The sequence below is a fragment of the Homarus americanus genome, unplaced genomic scaffold, assembly GCF_018991925.1.
Source record: "Homarus americanus isolate GMGI-L3 unplaced genomic scaffold, GMGI_Hamer_2.0 scaffold52806, whole genome shotgun sequence".
Lineage (NCBI taxonomy): Eukaryota > Metazoa > Arthropoda > Malacostraca > Decapoda > Nephropidae > Homarus > Homarus americanus.
This window is the reverse complement of record NW_024720773.1, coordinates 5244595-5260463: the sequence shown is the minus strand read 5'-3', so window position 1 is coordinate 5260463 and position 15869 is coordinate 5244595. Positions and strand designations below refer to the sequence as shown.

Sequence of the window (15869 nt, the reverse complement as noted above, 5' to 3'; positions counted from 1 at the left end):
AATTTTGTAGCGATTAGATTAAAATTTATGCTCAAAATGACTAAATAATTAGTCTAGCCTCAAATCTGCCAGATATTCGAAAACAAATTTTGGCGCCATCCTCAGTGTGACTTAATTAATCGCGAGCTTCCTTTGATTTGATCGATTGCAAGTTTGGAGCGAAAAGAATGAAGTTTCCGATGGTTCTCTTATTAGACGGAACAGACAGACAGACAGGCGGACGGACGGACGGACGGACGGAAGGAGAGGGAGAGAGAGAGGAAGAGAAACAATAAAGTCGCCATACAACTCCACTTAAGTGGTCAGTAAAGACAAGAAAACAAATGAAGACATACATCAAACTTCCATATAACGGACTTTTCTCTACGGATAACAAAAAAGGTATAAGGATAGTCTTAAGACAAACCTGAAAAAGTGCCAAATCGACCCCCCCCCCCCTTTACCTGGGAGACGATTACTCCACACCGTAACCCTTGGAGGAGCACCACACGAGAAGGTGTCAGTACTTTCGAGTTAGCCCGACTGTATTCCAAGGAAGACGAGCGCAAACGCCGAAAAGACGCTGTCGCCGCCCCTCCCGCACTAGATATAGCCCTCCACATGTTCAAATCTGTGAACGACTTTGCCGGTCCCGTATCAGCCTATCGAGTCCCCTCAGAGCTCACCAACGAAGGTGACATCCTTAATAACTCATATCAATGTATTATAGCTGAATGATCGTCATACTCGATTCCAAGTGACAGCAAAGTAGAAGTAGTAGTGTGCGTGTAGTCCGGTCCATGTTGTCGCCTCACCAATTACTCGACGTACCAAAACTATATTATCTTCCATTATACTGTTCTTTCAACTATACACGGTGATGTTCTCATAACAAAGTTGAATGGTATAGTTATGTGGCATGAAGTGGATCCTAAATGGAGTTTGTTGATGATGGTGTCATTAAGTAGTGTTTGGCGACATTACATAACATTTCCCATTTTTCCTGTATTTTTACTTTTAATTTCCCCCTTTTCTGTAATTTTATTTTTAATTTCTTCTTTTGTATGTTTATCTACTTTAAATTTCCCCTTCTTAATATACTTACTATTTGACTGGACAATACTCTACTCATAAATAAAAACTTTTGAGTATTATCGCCCATCTGTCATACTAACCTGTAACCTTGACTTAGCACGTTTTATTCACACACGAATTATTGTGTTAGAGCTCCAGTCCAACTGAGTTCACTTTCCCTCCTGCAATAGACCCGCCTGGACGCACCACTCACACACGCCGACTCTCAAAAGCTCTGGTAACCATTTGAGCTCATATCTGATACAGTATTCAGGTTTATCACTTTCGGCAAGTATATACGCGTGAAGTGAGTATGTATTTTATAATGTAGATAGAGTATGTGTCAGTCTATTTTATAGTGTCAGAGTATAGCTTAAAACAGGTCTCGCAAATAATATATCAGAAACTTATGTGAATTTGATTACCAAGTTGACATTCCCGATAATGTTACTTTTCCATGTATTTTCGTGCATCATATATAAAAAAATCTAATTGATGTTTTGTTACAGAATAACAGCTGATCGACGTCCAACAAGGCGATGAATCGAGCAATCTTTCTGCCGCTACTTCTGTTAGCGTTGGCCGATTGCAGTGTTTCTCTGGGTATGTTTATTTTTAAGTCTATCCAAAAAAAACACATGAAAGGTGATTGTAGGTATCCAAGCTGATGATCGTCCCTTCCCTTAGAGGTACAGTACAGTGTCAGCCACGAGGGACGGTCAAAAAGAAGGACCTGTACCCCATTATTAGACAAGATTAAAACATTCTTCCTTGTCACATATCAATCCCTCACGTCCTCCTCCCCTTCTCTGCATTCAAAGATAATTATGTCTCCTTACGTTCTTTCTTCTACCACTCGTGTCATGGTCAATACTCCAGTCTATCACACCCCACCCCCTTCCCCTGGCTTCACGTCTCAACACACATTCATTATCTCGTCAACTCTTCTCCTCGCAAGTTCTGTTCTATTTAGTTGAACTATTATCATCCGTCACTATCATCCCTTGTACTGTATTTCTCGTTCCTGTAGCTCCCTCTCACGTCCATTGACAAAAAAAATACTACTGTATCTTGACACTGTTTTAACAGGGTCTTGTAATAGTTGTTTAAGAGTTCAAGCAATCATTTCATCAATAATCTATAAAGTACTCAAAATGTAACAGCAGTTCTTTGCAGCTTACGGCATGAGTTCACTAAAGTCAACACATTAAAGTTTTTGTCAGAAATGTTTGTTTGCGATCGAAATGTTGTGACAGATGAACTCTCAAAATGTCGGACTTATAAACAATATACCACTAAAGTCCTATGTAATTGATCCCTTATTTCTCTTACAAATTTTACAGGAAACGATAATGTGTGTCCTCGGAAGGTGGCCGCCCCCTGTCACCAACTGACGGGGAACACTCCAGTGGGCTGCTACGACATTACATACACAGGTAAGTAACATCTCTGCCAGGTAAAACACACACCTGTGGAGCACTACAGCAACTCTACACTTTGGAGATCCCATTTAAGATATACTCACTGACTCACTTTATGGTAGAACAACCTTACTAATTCACTATAATAACAACCTTACTCACTATAACAACCTTAGTCACTATAACAACCTTAGTCACTATAACAAGTCACTATAACAACCTTACTCACTATAACAACCTTACATCAGAAAGTAGGAACATACAGTAAGAATGGAGGAAGCCGCAGAGGGCTTATTGGCCCCTAATAGGCAATCCCGTTTACACCCAACCCCTATCACTCATATATCCATCCAACCTATGTTTGAAACTATCTAGCGTGTTCGAGTTAATGATGATGTTTGGTAACTTGTTCCACTCGTCCACTACTCTGTTTTCAAACCAGTGTTTACCTATCTTGCGCCTGAATCTAAATTTGTCTAATTTAAAACAATTGCTTTAATCTGTCTCTATACTCAAGGTTGTTAATGCCCGGGATTAGGCTTGTTATCCTCCTCTGAATGCTTTCTAGGGATTTTATATCCATTCTGTAGTACGGTGACCAGAATTGAACTGCGTAATCCGAGTGGGGTCTCACAAGTGCAAGATATAGTTTTAGGATGACCTCGCTAGTCTTGTTGCTAACACTCCTTTGTATGAACCCAAGTACTTAGTTAGCCTTGTTTCGAGCAAATACACATTGTTGTCTTGGTTTAAGATTCCTACTTATCATTACTTCTAAATCTTTCTCACAGTCGAATTTCTCAATAACATCGTTGTTCATCTGATATCCGGTTTCTCTGTTTACATCTCCTAGGCTAAATACATTACATTTTCCACATCAATTTTCACCTGCCATTTTTCAGACCATGTGAAAATTTTTTTTTAGATCTTCCTGTAGTTTTGCAGCGTCCTAATCAGATTCAATTACATGCCCTATTTTAGTGTCGTCAGCAAATTCACTTATGTTGCTGTCTACGCCTATATCTATGTCGTTTATGTATATAATAACTAGTAATGGTACTCCCTTAGTGACGTTACCTCAGATGCATGTGCCTCCAATTTACGTATTGACTTTTCGTGGGGGCAGCTATTGAAATCGGGGTAAACCACACCATAATCGTGTCCGTCGTCCACTGATTCAAAAACAGTTGAAAAGAATGATAATAATAGATTTGTCAGACATGAACGCCCACTTGTGAGACCATGTTGGGAATCATTGATCAATTTGTGTTTCTCGAGATGATTTCGAATTGAGTTTGAAATTATTGCTTCCATTAATTTGCCTACGATTGATGTTAAACTGATTGGATGGTAGTTAGAGGACCGTGATCTATCTCCCTTCTTGAAAATCAGCATCACATTCGCTATCCTCCAATATTCTGGTACTACACCGGTTTTTAATGGCATGTTAAAAAAATTTGCTAAGGGCATACTAAGCTCTTCCTTACATTCCTTTTATACTCTGGCATATATCTCATCGGGACCTGGTGACTTATTAGGCTTTAGTTTATCTATTTGTTTACTAACATCGTTACTAGTCACTACTATCTCGCTTAATCTATTTCTTCACTATCTCTGTATATAGCCAGGGCCCGTGTATCATGTTTAAATTTTCGGTGGTGAAAACTGATGAAAAATATTTGTTCAAATTATTGCTCATTTCTCCGTCGTTGTCAGTTAGCTCGCCGGTATCTGACTGTATTGGTTCAATCTTTTCTCGTGTTTTAGTTTGATACATTTGGAAGAATCCCTTGAGGTTTGACTTCGCCTCTCTTACTAACTCCAGTTCATTATTCCTGTTTGCTTTTCTTATCTCGGTATTAACCCTACGGGCAATACTTTATAATAATCTCGGAGGTAACTTCACCATGATTGATTCTCCTACCTCTCGCCTTCCTTTGTCCAATAATATTCTTTAAATTATTTATCCATTTGGGGTCATTTTTAATAGATTTTAGTTCTCTGTGTAATATATTCTGAAGCTGTGCATTAAGTAACTCGTTATTTAAATTATGGAACTCGTCAAGGTCATTGTTATATATTACAATAAATTACTTAATTTTGCCATGGCTCGTCTCCTTTTCATTGTTTACGTATCAGTTTACGTGTGTTTGTCAGAACCGAATATGACTGTACTTGGTGCGGGACGAGGCAACCCTGAGAGAGGATTCTACACCTATACAGAGACCAGCACCTCGAACTGGAACACTCTCAACGTTGAAGATCTCCAGTCGTTTGTCCAGCAAGGCTACACGCTTATATTTAGGTACCTCTCTCTCTCTCTCTCTTGATGGGACACAGCCCTGGCCAGACCTCACATTACCCACTCTAGACTGACACACAACCACATAATGACCCAGGAGCCCCAGCTAGTGTGTGTGTGTGAAGACTGTCTGGTCCCCTTGTTGCTCGGGTGTCCTAGTCTGGAGTACCTTAGGATGCAGGGATCAAGGAGGGGATGGTTATTACCGCCTAGCCTTGGTTCCTGGAGCAGTTGTCTTATTTCCTGTTAGTGGAGTTCTTAATGTTTGATCGAGGAGGCAGACCTACACAGGTTGATGTGTAATCTTTTTAAGCATAGTTTGACTTAGTTTTAAATATTATAGATATTTTATCGACGATTATGTTGTGTTATTTTATATAGATTACTATGGTATCAGGTGACAAGAACTGTTACACCAAATGTACTCTCTCTCTCTCTCTCTCACTCTCTCTCTGGTGGCTATACCATCTACATCATTTTTCAGATATGTGATACTGGACACCTTCGTTAACAGCAATATTTCCGACGACATCCTGCTGAAGATCGGAGAGGATTTTGACACCTTGAGGGAGGCTGGGATGAAGGTAGGGCAAGGCACTTTACGGCCCTCAAATGCGTTACCGATCAAAAAGAAGTTAAAACTGGTCTGGATTTAACCTATAACTATGGTGTAAGAGTGCTGGTGGATATCCCATACCCAATTATATCTTCATCAAAACATTTTTCCTCTTCATATAATTATGCCAGCAAAAGAAATCTTGATAACTGTTGTGGAAGCTTACCGAGGCTTTTGTTACAGGTGGTGTTGAGGCTCTGTTACTCCATCAGCGAGTCTATTAAAAGTGATGCCAAGCTTAACCAGTTGCTCTCTCATCTGAACCAGCTGACACCCATCCTGGACGTGAGCAATTCAATAAGTTCCTCTCTTACTGCTTGATACCTTACCGAACCCAAATACACCTCTTGTGAACAGCTTATCAGTAAAAAACATTATATCCCATAAACCTTCAGATTATTAAAAATTTTCTCCACACAGTAGAATTCACAGATATTAAAAGCTTAATATATCCAGACCTGACACATCAATATAACTTTGGGTGTTTTATTAATATCTTTTGGGTCTTTAATATATCATGTAACTCACAGTCGTATAATATTTTCAAGCAGAGTTGACTTTGGTTTGGCATGAAGAATGAACTTGCTAACTTTTATGTATTGGTGTGGCAGGAACATGCTGGGGTGATAGCAGTGGTGCAGGCTGGTTTTATCGGGGTGTGGGGGGAGTGGTACTACACCGAAAACTACGGTGACGAAGGAGTCATCTCTCAAGCCAACTGGATGGATCGTGGCACTGTGCTCTCCCAGCTAATGAACGCTATCCCGGCCTCCAGGTGTTGCATTTACATTTGTCGTAAGAAAGATTATAAACGTTAAAATCTCTCAATAGCGGCCATAATAATGACATTACTAACAAAAAAAAGTAAACATAGTCCTATAAACCATACCTGTTTATTTATCGATGTAATTGTACTTGACGAAACTTAATAGATTGGACAAGGTGGGCGCTACCCTCTGTCACGTCGTCAGCCCTCACAATAAAAATTGAGTAACCCTGAAGTACTAGTTTGCTCTATGTGTAACTGTGTGTCTCTATGCCTTATGCTTGTACAAACTCCGGTGTCACCCCACAGGCACATCCAGTTACGGACGCCTAAGTACAAGAAAGTGCTCCTGAACAGAACCTCCCCCATCACCAAGAACGAAGCCTACCACGACACAATGGTCAGTCATCCTGGATACTGTAGATATTCAGTAAAATCGCCATACAAGTTTCCATTAATTATTCCTGTATTTACACAATGTAGGTATACAGTATGCATAGATTATAGAGGTATACAAACAATGTACAGTTATAAAAAAAATCGGCAGGTAAGGAGAGAAGGAAGGAGGGTGGGTGTGTAGGTAAGACTTGGAAACGCCTCCTCAAACATTTAACTTTTTACGGCATTATTGTGGTTGTTTGGTGTATTGAGTTATTTACAATACATCATTAGTGCAAGCTGTGCATGTCATGTCGCCAACTACTCCCTCTCTCCCTCCGCCTCTGTACCTAGACAGTACAGACAACAAACAGTGGTATAAAGTAAGTCAATTCGATCAAGGAAAACGTAAAAAAAACAAAAAAAAAATCTAAAGTTTATTTCTAGTGGCGTCCTTTACTTACCAGTTACCAAGACACAACAAACCCGGCCAGTGTTCAAAACCTCAGACAAATTGAATCCCTACAATGAGGTGAACCTACGATGATCCCCCACACACACGTCCCTCCTGTATTTCTGAGCTAATGACAAATCCTTCCCCAGACTACAAACTTCTCTAATATTATGATCTAACTAACTTCTTGGTATACAGAGCAGTAAACACTACCTTCTCCTCCAGACACCTGCTTTTGTAATCGGACAGAACCCTCCCTCCCTCCACCCAGTGTTGTGAGTTTAGTTAACCCTCCCTCCGGTTGGTGCTAGGGACCAAGTGGGGCTTCCAGCTGTATTTGCCTTGGAAACATATATCTAAGGGTTGATTTTCTTGTGATATTAGCCCCTTTTTGCACTCGACCGGAGAATTTAGTTAACAAAGTTGATGTTTTTTTTTTCAGGTAGCGAGGTTGGGAATCCACAACGACTGCTTCCTGGCGTCGGACACTGACTACGGCACCTACGAGAACATAGCGGTAGACTATCCCTTCCTACAGGAGGAGACCAAATACCTTCCTATGGGTGGCGAGACTTGCAACTACAACCCCCCCAGGTCAGTCTAACGCTTGACCTGTTGCAACTGCTCTCCCAGGTCAGTCTTACAATGTGAAATCAATAAGGGCAGCTGCGGTTTCCTCCATTCTTATGACCTGTTGCCTCCCTCCTCCAGGTCAGTCTTACCACCTATAGATAGAGAGATATTTTTTCAGCTAAATTGTCATATAACTTCACATTGATTCTGGTAACTGATAAACCTCACCCTCACCCTACCCTCACCCATACCTTCACCCTCACCCATACCTTCACCCTCACCTTCACCTACCCCTACCTTCACCCTCACCCTTACCTTCACCCTCACCCATACCTTCATCACCCATACACCTACCCTTACCTTCACCTCACCCTTACCTTCACCCTCACCCATACCTTCATCCTCACCTACCCTTACCTTCACCTTCACCTACCCTCACTCACACCTTCACCTTCCCTCACTCACACCATCACCTTCACCCATACCCTCACCCACACCTTCACCTTCACCCATACCCTCACCCTCACCTTCCCTCACTCACACCCTCACCTACCCTCACTCACCTTCACCTACCCTCACCCTCAGGTCAGACTGTCCCACGGCCTTGAAGGAGTTGAGAGAGCTGCACTTCACCTACCTCAACAACGGGTACCATGAAGGTGTTCTCAACAGCTGGAAGACACAGAGCTGCTACAACGAGGTACAGTTTAGTTATGGTGTGTGTTGGGGGTGGGGGGGTGGGTGGGTGGTGTGGTGGTGTGTGTGGTGTGTGGTGGTGGTGGTGGTGTGTGTGTGGTGGTGTGGTGGTGGTGTGTGGTGGGTGGGTGGTGGTGTGGTGGTGGTGTGCGGTGTGGGTGGTGGTGTGGTGTGGACTGAGAGTATATACTGTGTCACAAAATAAAGCAACAACTAAGGCAACGAGTCACTTCACTACACTACATAAAGCTCCTTACTTAATAACATAAGAACATAAGAAAATAAGGAGTCTACAATAGGCCGGTTGGCCTGTGCATGGCAGCTCCTGTCGAGAGTTACTACCACTCTCTATCATCCATGAATCTATCTAGCCTCCTTTTGAAACTTTCCAGCGTTCCAGCACTTACTACAAAGTTGCTAAGCTTATTCCACTCGTCCACCACCCTATTTGTGAACCAGTTCCTTCCTATCTCCCTCCTAACCTAAACTTATCCAACTTAAATCCGTTGCTCCGACTCCTATGCTGCTCGGATATTATAAGAACTTTATCCATATCCCCTTTATTGATTCCTTTCACCCACTTGAATACTTCTATCATATCTCCCCGCACTCTTCGTCTCTCTAGGGAATCCAAGTTTAGTTTCTTTAACCTATCCTGATATGGAAGGTTTCTAAGTCCCGGAATCATTTTCGTCATTCTTCGCTGCACCGACTCTAGTGAATTGATATCCATTCTATAATAAGGGCACCAGAACTGAACGGCATAATCGAGGTGCGGCCTGACTAGCGCAAGATATAGTTGCAATAAGACCTCTGCACTCTTATTGCTTACACTTCTAGATATAAAACCTAATACTCTGTTTGCCTTGTTTCGAACATTAACGCACTGTTTTCTAGGCCGTAGGTCCGGGCTTACAAGTACCCCTAAGTCTTTTTCACAAGTCGACCTCTCTAGGTTGAAGTTGTTAAGGCTGTATACATTGACAGTATTTGTTCTTCCAATATTAAGTACGCTGCACTTGCTGGTGTTGAATTTCATTTGCCATTTTTCTGACCACTCCTGCAGTTTATTTAAATCCTCCTGTAGTGCATTTGCATCCTATCCAGAATTGACATGTATGGGTGAAAAAAGTACTCGAGCATTTTTTTATTTTAGAAGAGGATTGTTTTTCTTTATCATTTCCCCCACCAAGGACACAGAATACAGAAGTTTCTAGAACAAGTCTTTCATACTATCAAGCTTTTTTCTTTTCTCTTTTTAGGATCACCTGAAGATTAGGTGCCCCAGCTGATTTCACCTTACTGCTGTAAAACACTATGTTGCATGGCTAGTAAGATCAACTTCTATGAGATCACTGGGAGGATCAAGACAGACACAGAGTTAAGACATGAGACGGTATAACGCGATAAACACACTGTGCAGGAATGCAACCTCACCTTAGTACACTCAGCTTAAGACTCGGGGATTCGGTCCTCTATTCTGGCCAGTTTTGCAAGTACTGCTTATTTAGGGCGTTTGTGATAGTAAGCAAGTGTAAAGTTACACCAGGGACATCGCAAGATTGTAACGAGGAGTGTATTAACCGTTGTATAATAAGCTGGGGTGTTTAATCTTCATGTGATCTTTTTTCCTTACAACTATTATCTTGTCAGTCAAAGTCTGGTGTCAACAGGTCTGGTCAAGCCTTGGCTACCGTTTCGTGGCCAAGTGGGCGAGGTTCCCCCGACGGGTGTCACGAGGAGGGAAGGTGAACGTTGGCATGCAGATCATTAACTTGGGATGGGCAGCCCCAATCAACTACAGGACAGCTGAGGTGAGTACAGGTGACCGAGGTAAACTGATCAAGTGTCGTGTTATTCTCAGCACCAACACCCCTCCCTACCTCCTCTCTGTAACTGTACCCTGTTGGTGCAAGTTTATCGGCCACATCTTCTAGTTCAGTTTGTTCATCGTCACACATACAGGTAGATTAAGTTGATGAAGAAATCTTCTAGAAGCTAACTAATCTGTTTACTTTCTTGAATGTCGCGAGTGTTAAATATCAGCTTACGTCAAATGTCGATCACTGAGACGCACTGGGAAGGTCTTGTTGTTAACTTGGAGACACACATGGCAACAGGTCTGTGAAGTGGCCGACTTTGACCATTTATCATAGACAGGGAGATGTAGTGGTAATTAAGTCTATCTCTGTAAGGAATATACTTAGTTTATCTCCCTTTTAAGGATTTCTTTCCTTACTTATTAGTGATTATGTAGTGTTCAATTTAACTCTCAATCTCACAATAAACATTTGTAGATTCGTCGCTTGGCGCACATCAAAGCACTTTGGATGTGACCAGGTCAACACAATAAAAAATATTGGACTGGAATTTCAGATTTATACGTTAATTTTGCCCAAGTGAGAAATGATGTAAAGGCTGTATCCAAAATGACGTCGAAATTACCTTAAGCCTCGACTATCACTGAAGACTGTCATTCATTGAAATAATGTAAAAAATTAACGTTATGAAGAAGTCAGAAATTCATTTGTCCTTCATCGTGGTCCCATTTGTTGTGCTTCAGCTGGTGCTCCATCACCCGACCTCTGGAGCCACCTACTACACGTGTGGTTCAACTGGTGTGGACCTGAGGACTTGGCTGCCCGGCACCCATTCCCTCCAACTCTCCATGACTGTGCCTAAGAAAGCTCCTCGAGGCCGGTACCAGGTGGGTCCTGCCTACTATTGGCTCTCTCGTTAATAAGAATAGTATTACAGTATTATTATTTGTATCCGTTCTACTGCTAGGGTGCTCTTTAGCCTCCGTAAATTGCAACCTCTGTCATTGTCAGTCATAGCTATAGATTTTTAACATTGTTATGACGAGATGAGCTGAACTGGGGCGTGGGGCAGTGCTCTAGGGTCTCTCCTTAAATTGTATAACCTGTCACTGATGACTTCATGCATAAACATAAACTACTACAACTTTGCTGTTACTCGGAATCGAGTAAGACGATCATCCAGCTATGAAATCATGATATGAATTATTTAAGATGTCACCTTCGTTGGTGAACTCTGAGGTGACTCGAGAGGCCGATACGGGACCGGCAGGGCCGTCCACAGATGTTGCACGTGTGGAGGGCTACATCTAGTGCAGGAGGGGCGGTGGCAGCATCTTTCTGAGCACTGGCGCTTGTCTGCCTCGGTATGCAGTCGGGCAAACTCGAAACATAAGAACATAAGAATGAAAGACACTGCTGTGGGCCTATTGACCCATACTAGTCAGTCCCGTTTATACCCAACCCCTATCACTCATACATCCGTCCAACCTATATATGAAACTACCCAGCGCATTAGAGTTAATGATGATGTTTGGTAACTTGTCCCACTCCTTCACTACTCTATTTCTAAACCAATGTTTACCCATCTTGCGCCTAAATCTAAATTTGCCTAATTTAAAACCATTGCTACGAGGTCGCTTCTGGTTGGATAGTTTAAGTACTTTTGTTAAATCACATTTGTTCAACCCTGACTTCCATTTATACACCTCGATCATATCGCCCCTCACTCTACGTCTCTCGAGGGAGTGTAGATTAAGATGCTTTAACCTGTGACCCATGTTTCGCTGTCATACATCAGGGTGGGGAGGACCACTGATTGATAAACATGCAGCTTTCTAGATAATTTAAACTCCTTACAGCTGAACACATGGGTGTGGAGTCTGCCAAAGTCTTTAGATACACATCTGATCCGATGTTTAATCACTTCATCCATGTCTGCTGATAACTACCGGTAGCATGGAGGGCATAGCGTATAACTTAACTCCAGTCAACCTTAATTTCAACACCCCATTACTGTCACCCTTCTTGGAATCAGCCCACATGCCAAGTAGTAAATTTGAGAGAAAAGCAGGTGAATACGCTTTGTAATGTCTATTAGAATCACGTGAAGATTAGTCACCCAAGATTGTTTCACTTTAAAATTAATCACCCTAACGTTAACCAAACCAATCATAATCAATCCTAACTCAAACCCCCTAAAGTAGAATTAGGGTGTTTAATCCCCAAGTGAAATAAGCTGGGATGCCCTAGGTTAATCTAGTATCAACAGCATCCTTCTCTCCTTCAAGCTCTTAAGATAATCATCGTCAGGCATGGGGCTGAAACCGACTTCGGTTTCTGAAATGATCGCTGATTTTTTTAGTCACACAATGAGCTGCCAAGAAAGCCGAGGTACGTGCTACAATCTAAGTGGCGTCACATCTGATTCCTCCTATTTCTATTGGTCTGTTCTCACAATGACCTGACCTGAACCTCGGACAAGTACCACCTCTGCCTCCTCAGCTCCAGGTGCTATTTGTTGACCAACAGCATTTTGAAAACCTTAAGATGACTCGGTACAATGCTCCTCTGTGATTTGTGACTTTAAATTAGTATGTTTTTATGTTATCATGTATATTTAGAAGATAAAATGTTAATATAAACAACCTTTTTCAGTCTATAGGGTGAGTCCAAACTTACCCCAAGGACAATCAGTTTAAAATAAAGTCAGTTTATCTCGAAGCCTCGCTGCAACTTATGTATTTCCATCAACATATTATATAAGTATTGGCTTCATGACTTTTTAAACGACCAGCTTTGGCTTCAGCCCCTGTGTGATCATCGTCTCTTTACAGGTGTTGCTCAGACTGCCTGACGGAGACTCTCGGCTGAAGGATCTGGACGTGTACAACATTGTCATAGAGAACTTGGTTGACTCTAATAATGCTGCCCGTCGCCTCAACTTGATTGGTTACACTGAGGTTGAGAATTAAAGACAGTTTTATGACCTGGCTGGGTGTGTTCATCAGTTCACCCGTTTGCTCGTGTGTCCATCCGTCAACAATTTGGTTTCCAGAATACAATGTGAGAGTACCGGTAAACACACTTTCCCGAAGAAGAGGAAAGTCGCCAATGATACTAGGCTCCAGATATCTGGCTTCCGAGCTATAACATGAGCAAAAGTTAACATAATATGGTTAAGGTTCTTCGTCCTTAAGACAATTGTTGCAGAGACTCAAATTTGGTGTCTGAACTGTAACACGAGTTTCTATGAACCGATGAACGTAAGTCCCTCACCCCTAACAAGAGCTTCCCTTTTAAACTGTAGTCACTGAGTCAAACATAAACATCATCGTTGTTATTACTACACTTTTGGTTCCAAACTAAAATGAATGGCTATGTTACCAACCATGGTCCCTTGCTCCATCACTTGTATGCACTGGTACACAAGACTGGACGCATTATGTGCAGTTATTAGGTATTGTTTTACAGAAACCTTCACTCCGTTTTACCACTTCACTGTGACTATTTAACCTCAAGAAGCAATATTGGTATAATCTTAAAAGCTTATAACCTATAATTAAATGATCCGGTAAATAATGTAATCAATGTGAGGAGAAATGCCATAATGTTTGGAAACTATGAGCAGTTAGTTGGAATTCTGATCACATAAAGAAGATAAAGTAATTACTGTATAGTAATGTCACACAAAATGTCTGTTACTGAGCATCTAGGGCTTTTGAGTGTATTACTTTAGCTGTACTTTTTGTACAAGGTGACCTTACAGTAGGCTGATTACATTCCCATGCTTAATTAATCGAGTTTTTAGTAGTTTTTAGATCCGCACTCATACCTACGGCACCACCTAAATAAATGATTTGAAGTTCACTATACTGTAATAGAATTTAAATAGTTTGTACTGTTCAATTGATTTTAGCAATATATAAAGCTCATATAAAAATTTAATAAAGTCTTTTCTTATATCCTAAAACATTAATGAAGTTCGTTTTAATTCACCCAAGACTTCGAAACGCTTGTAGTGGACGTCTCCCCTATAAACTCCGTATTGCATTCCAATGTGCCGCCTTCCCTAGCAACCAACCAGATGTTACCGTATCTTAGCAACGAAACTAGTCACCGGCGACTTCTCGGGTTTTCCCACCATGACTCATAGCGGCTGCTGCGGGGTATATAAGCTCTGTCTCTCCATTGAGACTCATTCTGACCATTCTTCTTGAACAAGCAACACCTCCTCCTCCGCCGCTGCCTGGCTGCCCCTCGCATCTCCTCGCCTGCCTGGCGACCCACCAGCTGTCCTTCCCTGAGCTTCCTCACCAACCAACTCTCATTCTGCCCATTTTCCTGAACAAGCAACACCTCCTCCAGCAAGCTCCACGCTGTTAACATTTCATTCAACCAGGAGGCCAGCAACAGGCAACATCTTCTCTAACGAAGCTCCTGCACATCTACCTCCTTCAACAAGCTACTCACCGCACGTCTCTACCAAGCAGCCCCTCACCACACAGCACCTCCAGCACCAGACTGTCTATCATATAACTTATATATTATACAAGAAAACCACATTAGAGTTTCCTTCCATCCTGAGTGCTAGACAACTTTAATAATTCGATACCCCTACAATGGTGACTCCCGGAGATAAGCACTCACACAGGATGGAGGAGACACTGATCACGCTCCTAGTCTTCAAGCAGACACCAGCTCCTCTTCCTGCCTCACGCACCACATTCTGACAACCCCAGCACACCCGTCATGCCTCAGACGCCGACCCCGGCCCAGCAATAACCCCTGACGCGGCCTCTGTTCCTGAATCCCGACCCCCACAAACCCTCTTTTCTCCCTCAGGTACTCCCTGCTAATGTCCTGCACCCTGCTGCTGTCGTGGACCCAGCTGCTGTCACGAGCCCTAATCCGCTTCTGCTGACCCAGCCCCTGCTCCTGATCCAGGCCCACACACACCCCCAGCAGGCGCATCTGACGACCCTGTACTTGTCGTGAGGGAAGCACAACATTCATCGCCTCCACACACCCTTTTTCTCCCTTCTCCCACAGATCGTGTGTATCTAGACAGTTGTATTTCAGCGATCGGCTCATCACGCCATCGCCGTTGTCTCACATGAGGCATGCACCGCCCGGTCTTCCTCACATGTGCTAAGCAACTCTACAAACAACAAGTCTCCTACACCGCCTGGAGGGGAGGGGGAGTATTGTAGTGGACGTCTCCCCTACAAACTGCGTATCGCATTCCAATGTGCCGCCTTCCCTAGCAACCAACCAGATGTTACCGTATCTTAGCAACGAAACTAGTCACCGGCGACTTCTCGGGTTTTCCCACCATGACTCAAAGCGGCTGCTGCGGGGTATGTAAGCTCTGTCTCTCCATTGAGACTCATTCTGACCATTCTTCTTGAACAAGCAACACCTCCTCCTCTGCCGCTGCCTGGCTGCCCCTCGCATCTCCTCGCCTGCCTGGCGGTCCTCGCTCCCGCCGGCGAGCATGGCGACCCACCAGCTGTCCTTCCCTGAGCTTCCTCACCAACCAACTCTCATTCTGCCCATTTTCCTGAACAAGCAACATCTCCTCCAGCAAGCTCCACGCTGTTAACATTTCATTCAACCAGGAGGCCAGCAACAGGCATCTTCTCTAACGAAGCTCCTGCACATCTACCTCCTTCAACAAGCTACTCACCGCACGTCTCTACCAAGCAGCCCCTCACCGCACGTCTCTACCAAGCAGCCCCTCACCACACAGCATCTCCAGCACCAGACTGTCTATCATATAACTTATATATT

The 15869-nt window shown here is 42.8% G+C and overlaps 1 protein-coding gene across 3 annotated transcripts; it reads left to right on the top strand.

Annotated features, from left to right (window-relative positions):
• Positions 1-1185: 1185 nt before the first annotated feature.
• LOC121860926 lies at positions 1186-14024 on the top strand. Of its 3 annotated transcripts, none has more exons than XM_042358304.1 (13): positions 1186-1291; positions 1563-1656; positions 2397-2489; positions 4632-4779; positions 5261-5360; positions 5576-5677; positions 6004-6167; positions 6468-6558; positions 7433-7584; positions 8149-8263; positions 9933-10073; positions 10823-10966; positions 12914-14024. In XM_042358304.1, the coding sequence occupies exons 2-13, from the start codon at positions 1593-1595 to the stop codon at positions 13049-13051; spliced, it is 1452 nt and encodes a 483-aa protein (XP_042214238.1). In that variant the 5' UTR covers positions 1186-1291; positions 1563-1592; the 3' UTR covers positions 13052-14024. The 3 variants fall into 3 exon arrangements, with proteins under 3 accessions (XP_042214238.1, XP_042214237.1, XP_042214239.1); XM_042358303.1 differs by having other exon boundaries at positions 1208-1341; XM_042358305.1 differs by having other exon boundaries at positions 1208-1360.
• The last annotated feature ends 1845 nt before the right edge of the window (positions 14025-15869 follow it).